At 49.7% G+C, this 7,394-nt stretch overlaps 1 protein-coding gene across 1 annotated transcript in view; it reads left to right on the top strand.

Annotated features, from left to right (window-relative positions):
- Nucleotides 1–485: 485 nt before the first annotated feature.
- ETV6 (ETS variant transcription factor 6) overlaps nucleotides 486–7,394 on the top strand; it is a 133,569-nt gene continuing 126,660 nt past the window's right edge. Inside the window, exon 1 of the mRNA XM_031047997.2 lies at nucleotides 486–894. Within this exon, the coding sequence (XP_030903857.1) occupies nucleotides 862–894 (33 nt within the window). The 5' untranslated portion in view covers nucleotides 486–861. The remainder of the gene's footprint in view (nucleotides 895–7,394) is intronic.

Raw genomic sequence — 7,394 nt, 5'->3', positions numbered from 1 at the left:
CCATTGTGCTGTCCGCGGGCCATCCGCTCCTCCCGCTGCCATCCCTCCCTTCCCCACCAGCCACATTCGCTCATCCCGCCGCCCATCTCCGCCGCTAAACGCCGGTACCGGCGAGCGGCATTTAAAGGGCCCACGGCGTCAAACGACACCGAATTGAGCCGACGCGACGCGGCTGCGCCCTTCCAGCTTTCCCTCCGCTTTGCCCGCCCCGGCACCCGAGGGCGCCTACGGCGACAGGGCAACCGGCACCACCGCCTTCCCGTTCGCCCCTCCCCGCCGGTAATGGCTGTTGGTGGCGGAGCGAGCCCTTTAAGGGGCGGTGCGGGGTGCCGGGAACCCACGTCAGTTTCGGCCCCGAAACTCCGGATCAATGAGCGGCGGCGGGGCGGGGCGCAGTGCCCGGCTCTTCCCCCGCCGCCTTTCGGTTTCTCTCTTCCAGGAAGGAAAACACCGGGAGGGGAGTGGGGCCGTGACGGCAGCGCCGCCCCTTCTTCCCCCTTCCCTCTTCCCCCCCCCCCCTTTTCCCACTTCCATTTCCCCCCGCGCTGCACACACACATACACACACACATACACACACGCACGCACAGGCACAGTCGCGCTCAGCGGGGCTGGAGCTATCGCTCTCACTCGGAGGAGGCGGCGGCACCAGCACCGGCACCGCTGAGGAGGGGACCCCGGCGGCGGGGGGGGGACGGGGACTCCGCCTCTCCCCCGGGCAGCTCCGCGGGCCGCGCCATGGTGGCGGCGGAAACTTCCCCTTGAGGGGACGGGCCGGGAAGGGAGCGGAAAGTGGGGAAAGCCCGAGAACTTCCCGTCCGTCCGTCCGCCCCGCCGGGCTCCGCCGCTTCCCTGCTGAGAGATGTCTGAGGCTCCTGCTCAGTGTTGCATCAAGGTAAAGCTCCATCCCTGGGTCCCTGTCAGCGCGCAGCCCCCGGCCGAGGCATCGTGGAGCTCCCGGTGGAGGCGGGCGGGGAACACAGAGGGACGCGGCTCCCGTCGGTTGTCACCGTGGTGCAGCCCCCGCTACCCTCGGGGACACACGCAGGGCAGAGCCGCCGCGGCCGAGATTCCGTGGCGTGGTTCCTCAGGGCAGGAGCTGGAGCGGGACGGGAGGTTGAAACGGAGCCGCGGAGCCCTGCCCGTCCTCCTCTCCTCTCCCATGGGGCTGGTGGCCCGACGGCCCCCGACGGCAACTTCGCAGAAAGTTTCCTGCCGTCGGGGACATGCAGCCGCTGCTGCTTCCAGCAGCATGGGGATGTGGGGGGTTCTTTTCCTTTCCTTTCCTGTCTTTATTTGGTAATGCCCATGTTATTAATTTTTACTCACTGCATTTACTAGCATCTCTTGCCCATCGGCAGGTAGGGGAGCCGTGGCTGCACAGCCGAGCCCCGTGCTGCCAGGGTCTGGGGGGATCCGTTTCTCCGTGGCTTGGCCTGTTGAAGGAGGGGTTGCCCCGTGAAGTTTCTGGTTCTAAGTGGAGGCGGTGTAAAGCTGAGACAATGGAAACAAAATTGCGTTTCCTTTTTTGTCCAGACCCTTCCTATCTGCTAGAAATAGTGCTTTCCTCTCCTTCCCTCACCCCTCGGTCTCGTTCCAGCCGTGCGCTTTCTGCAGGAGTTGCTTTCCTTTCCTGCCAGCCAGGAATCCCCCTCCTGCTCACGACTAACTGCCCGAGTTAAGAGTGCTTTGGCAGTTGTCTCTTGCTGACTGGCAGGAAAAGGTGACTTCCAGGCTCTAAGGGAAAAGAGCCTGGAATGAGCATGTATTTATTCACCATGATGCTTTTTTGTTTGCTTGTCCCAATTTGTGTACGTTTATGATGGGAGTCTTATGTTCTATATGCTGTGACTGCAGTTTGAAAAGTTGTGGGTTTCTTTTCTATTGCTGAGTTAAATGGGATCAGGCCCGTGTCCCGTGAAGTCTCGTGGTTTAGAGAGTCTAGTTGGACTTTTCATAACACAGACAGACAAATTGGATAATGGGGTATTGTATGCGCATTGCAGGGTGGTAAAACGCTAGTGCAGGCAAAACGTGTACAATTAACTAAGCAGATCCCTTATATAGATGTATGCAAAATGAAATATAACTGCTGTTTTTATTAGTAAATCCTGTGGAAAGGTAGGATGTGTTCTCTGGACAGAAGAATGCAAATGCATGCCATGAAATAGTAGTGTCATATGAGTTGTGTTTCCTTGTTTTCAGTGTGTGTCGTATTGAGAATGCGAGGCTTACTTCTGCTCTTCCTGAAGTCAGTGATAGCACTGCTTTTGATTTTGGGGACAGTAAAGCTGGCCCTTCCCTATCCTCACTAAGGTATGTTACGGAATCATCTGTAAAGGATTTGCTACATCGCAGGAAGGGGTACAAGCAAACTTCTGTTTGAGTCTTGAAGTGATTAAATGCCAAAGTTTCATTATGGTTAGGCAGATACTGGGAATCTGATGATTCTAAAGATCATGGTCGGAACTTATTTTCATTTTGCGTGTGTAGTTTGTTTAGATGCTGACTCGTGCAGTTATCTCTGTCAGAGAACAGAAACTACCGCTACTGGCTTTTTGGGGGATTGTTTTATTAGTTTCAGACATAGAAAATGCATATTTTCAGACCAACGTGTGAATTTCCAATGATAACATTTCTTCACCAGTCAAACCATTCAGGGTAATTTTCAGTTTTTCTAACAACCATTGCCTTCTGGATGCTTGTTTCATCCCGGAGGAGTTAGAGGTGGCTGCAATCAGCAGCTGGATTTAAGAGGTGTTGTGTAAATGGTAGTGTGATTATACAGGTACGAGTGATGATTTCTGTAGCGTGTCAGCCCGGCTTGCAGAGCATGAGGTCAGGGCAGAGGAGCAAGTTCCTCACCGTACTCCAACTTTGGTGCCAAGCTGCTGTGTTGCTCTGAAAAGTAGCCAAGTGTTGTGCTGTGAGGGTGCTGCAGAGCTTCATTAGGAGCCTGTGAACTGGAAGCAGTGGTGCTAGAGGATGTATTTTGTATATATTTGTTTTTTATTCCTTCCTCCTGCAATACGGATCAAGGTTGCGTGCAGTAAATGCCACAGCAACTGAGGTGATGAACCACAGACAGCTTCAGCAGAGGGAGTGAAGGCTGCTGCTGTTTATGCCCAAGCTGCTCAGTGCATGGTCTCCTTATCTCACCTTGCTAGGGAAGTGCTCCAATAAGATGTAGGAAAGCTCAAAGGAGGTGAAGTTTTGGTATATGTTTAACTACTGGCAATTATAATGAACTTGCCGTAATATCTCAGTTTGTGTCAAATACTTATCAGTATGTATGTGTGATTGTATATTGATGTGTGCTTGCTTTGCGGCAAGTATGTGTGCTTGCTTACATTCTCTTCCTCCGAAAGAGGAGAAACCCAACGCTAATATCCTGATCTTGCCAACGCTTGGGTGTGTGCTTGCCTGACTGATGGCAAGCAGACCCAGTAACTCCAACTGTGCTGTGGTGGCAAGGAAGTTAAGTGTCTGCAGAAAGAGTCTAAAGCTGCAGAGAGAAGTCATTGCTGGAGTTAAGAGACTGATCTTGGGTGTCAGAGGTGAGTGTGAAGGCTGGACCCTCTCTCCTTGTTACAGCTTAGGGTTTCAGCGTACTCCCTGCGTGAACCAACAGGCTTTGGGCTTGTGGTGTACTCCAGTCTGAAAGCACCTGAGGGCTTTGTCTCCGAGGTGGGTCGGGAAGGGATGTGTGGTGTGGTTGTCGTATTCGGACAGCCTTATTCATCCCAGGTGCTGGGATGTCTACATTGGTAGTAAACCTGTTCCTCTGATCCTGAGCCATAGTAGTTAGCTGATTGTTATTGTATATACTGACATGACGTTGGCACTCATTATGGTATTGGCAAGTGATCCTTACAGCCTCACCTCTCCTCCCCCAGGTGGGAGAACTGAGGCACAGGGAGAGTGTAAACATTTTGGCAAAAGCTTATAGGAGGGCAAAAGCTCAAAGGGAGACAGGGCAAGAAGTTTAGACAATGGTGATGGTTTTTGTGATTAACTAAGGTCCATGTGGTGATGAGTTCTGTTTAAAACCTCACCTGGAACTTTCTGATTGTGAGGATCTCCCTGTTTTCCCCTTGAATTTTTAATACCTCGAGAATATCACCATGGTGTCACATGGAGGCTCAAAATTCATCAGGCAAATAGAAGGATACCAAAGTATAGGGTGAGGGGGGGGAACTGAAACTGGGAATATGGGGGGGATCAGCAGCTTAAACTCTCCCAGTCCAGGGCTGCTCCGAGCCTAGGCTCCCCTGTGTATGCCTGCCTGATGCTTGAGCTGAGAGTGCTTTTGGTGGGCAGCACTGAAGGCACAGAGCCTTCCTGTGAATTGAGTTTCATAGCTGACTCTGGTGGAGATTTCATGCAGCTGTATGATGGTGGATGGGAGATCTTTCTCCTGCAGTGAGCTGTATGTGGTGGTCCTTGTGATTGCATGGGCACTGCAGGAGTCAGCACAGAACCCTGTAGCTTGAGGTCTTGTCTCACTGGTACTTACTTTGGATTCAAGGCTGTACTTTGTAATCATGTAAAAAAGGAAGAAGGGGGAAAAAGAGTAATGGTGTAAGCCAAAGGGCAAAGAATCAGTGCAGTGTTTGAGCTTTCAGTCTTAACTGGCTTTCCCAGATTGTTAATTTTCAAGTAGTGCTTTATGTCTCCTGATAGTTCATTGATGCTGTTTTTGCAAAGAGCGCTTTCCCACCAAACGCTTTCCATCTGAGGGACTGTTCAGCACCACATGGTCAGAATTCTGTTACCCTTAACCAAAGCTGAGTATCAGCTAGTACAGAGTATGTTCCTTAGTGTTTATTAGGGAACTTATGTACTAGGAGGAGGATCCTTCTTCTATTAGTGTCCATGACAAAACTCTCATTAAGTTCAGTGGGTGTAGGTTTGAATGGGAGAAGTACATACTATTTAACACCTGATTAATCACTTAACTCCTTGGCACCAGCTAAATTGAATCCCTCTGAAGCAAAATTTTACTAACACTGCCCCAATTAAACACTGGTCATTAGCATTCACTGTGTCATTACAGGTGAAGTCAGTTTCCTGGGAGGCAACCCATTAAAACAGCAGCCCCAATCTGAAAATGCCCCAGTGAAACAGAGGATGCTTTAATGATAATTTACATGCATATTGCACCTTACATCTCAAAGTGCCTTTTGGAGGGAGGTGGCTAAGCAGCACTGTGCTGATAGAAATGCTGATAACCAGGAGATGAAGTCTTGTACAGTTACACAGGAGTGATGTTCCTGCCTTTTAGAAGTTACCTGGCTCCCTGTGTGTGCCTTCTGAAGTCTCCTGACAGAAGCTTTCCTAATAACCTGCTTACTGTGAGAAGGGAGAGCTAAGGCAACCTGTGTTTTTGGCCAGTGGTGTGGTTCTGACCTACAGTCTAGAAACTGGCTAATTCGGGTTTGGTTGTGTTTATTTCTTTACATGTGTTTGTTTTAGAGTATTTGTGGTTTGATGCCTTCAGCTGGGCATCCCCAGAGTGACAGCTAGTTAAAAGCCAGTGCTTCTGACAGTGTTCTCCTTGGCCTTTGCTTTCCCTATCTGTGAAACAGACATGAAATGAACGTACCTCTGTGGTGCGGTAGTGAGGCTTGGTATTTGTAATGCAGCATGGGACCAAGCTGTGTTTATTATAGGAACCAGCAACAGGTTGATCTGATTTGTTCCTGGCTTTTGAGTTCACAGGGTGCTTGGGGGCAGCAGGGATGGTTATCATTTGTTTGTTGGCTCTTCTGTTAGGGGCCATCTATCTCTGCTGAGCAGTGGGAGAGGGTATGGTACTACTGTTTCACTGCATCCCAGTGGCTGGATCGGGCAGGGTGGTGTTCCTGTGCCCACAGCCCACACTGAAAGTGCTTTGGGAGAGGCGGGCACAAGGTGCAGGCGTATTTGTTCTGCCACAATCCTCCCTCTGGCTGAGGGCAAGAGTGCCTGGGTGGGATGGCTGCCAGATGTGGCTGCCAGAGCACTCCCTGCTGCCTTCCCTTCCCTGACCACCACCCTTCCCAGGGCTCCCTGGAGCTGAACACAGAGCAGGCTGCATACTCAGCTGTCCCAGGTGTTGTTTGCTCCTGGGGTAGGAGGGCATCCCTCTCTGTCAGGTCAGATACACCTTTATCATCTGACAAGGGAGGACCCATTGGCAAAGGCAGTGGTTGGTGATCAGCTGCCGGTGTTGCCACAACAATTAACGTTTAGGTTGCAATATGTCCTTGTGCTTCCTGCGGTGAGGAGGCCACCCAGGACAGCCCATGGGTGGGATGTTCCTCTAGGCAATTGTGAAGAAGCCAAACTGAGCCCAGGTATGTGCTTCAGTTCATCCTGAGTAAAGAGAGCAGGGAGGCCACCAAAGCCTCTGTGCCTTTAACAGCAGAGTCATGGCAGCTGATTCCTGCTATTGTGGGTTATTTTTTTTAGGTCTACAACCTAAGCCAAATTTAGACCATACTGGTTCTGGTGTTGCTGAGTTGTCTTCAGGCAGTGTTTTGTTGGAGCACAGAGGACAGCTACTCTATCTATGAAACATATGGAACTTGAGGCTAGATTATACTGGTTTACTTCTTTCTTTTTTTTTTCTTCCAAAAATGCTACTTCTGGCAGGAAAATAAATGCAGAAAACTCCAGTCGAGGTTGAACTTGTTTATGGAATGTCTGGAGCAGCGGTAAATAAAGGATTTTGAAAGGAGATAAGCTTTTCACTGATAGATGGTATTGCTCCTCTTCTGTAATGCTGCTGAGCTCCAAAGTGAGCTGGCTATAGCAATTAAGGAAAGCTGTAAATGATTCTTCATCTAAATGCTTTTTCCAAAGGTTATTCCTTGCTAAGCCACATGCAGTTTCTTTGCTTCAGTGGTGTTCTTGTGCAGTTTGCAAATGCTGTCCTGGTTAAGACAGTCTGGAGGGGAAATGGGCATGAAAGAGCGCGAGCTTCTCCCTGTGGTATTTATGTTGGTGTTCTGTGGAATGTTTGCACACGGAAACAAATAGCATTGTAAATCATTTTAAAGATGTGTATAACGCCAGGAGTAGCATTGGGTGTGACTGCAAGAGTTAAGTGTTACTACAACTCCACAAAAATACTTCCAATGTGACAACCAGGCTTTACATGGTAAACTATTAACAGCTGCCTAATATTAAATCCAGAGTTTGGATGTTTAATTTCAAAATAAAATGAAATGTGGTTATAAAGAGGAACAATGAGTGATTTCTCGGTGGGTTGTTGTGTTGGTGGGTTGTTGGTTTGGGGTTCTTTTGTGTGTGTCTGCTTTTGTTGAGGGTTTCTTTGGGTTTTTCCTAGGTCGCTCAGGTAGCATATGGTCAGGCTTGGAAATCAGTTGTTTTGAAAAGTCTTGAGGGTTT

This window comes from Melopsittacus undulatus, chromosome 5, assembly GCF_012275295.1.
Source record: "Melopsittacus undulatus isolate bMelUnd1 chromosome 5, bMelUnd1.mat.Z, whole genome shotgun sequence".
Taxonomy (NCBI): Eukaryota; Metazoa; Chordata; class Aves; order Psittaciformes; family Psittaculidae; genus Melopsittacus; species Melopsittacus undulatus.
This window is presented reverse-complemented; position numbering and strand designations above follow the sequence as displayed.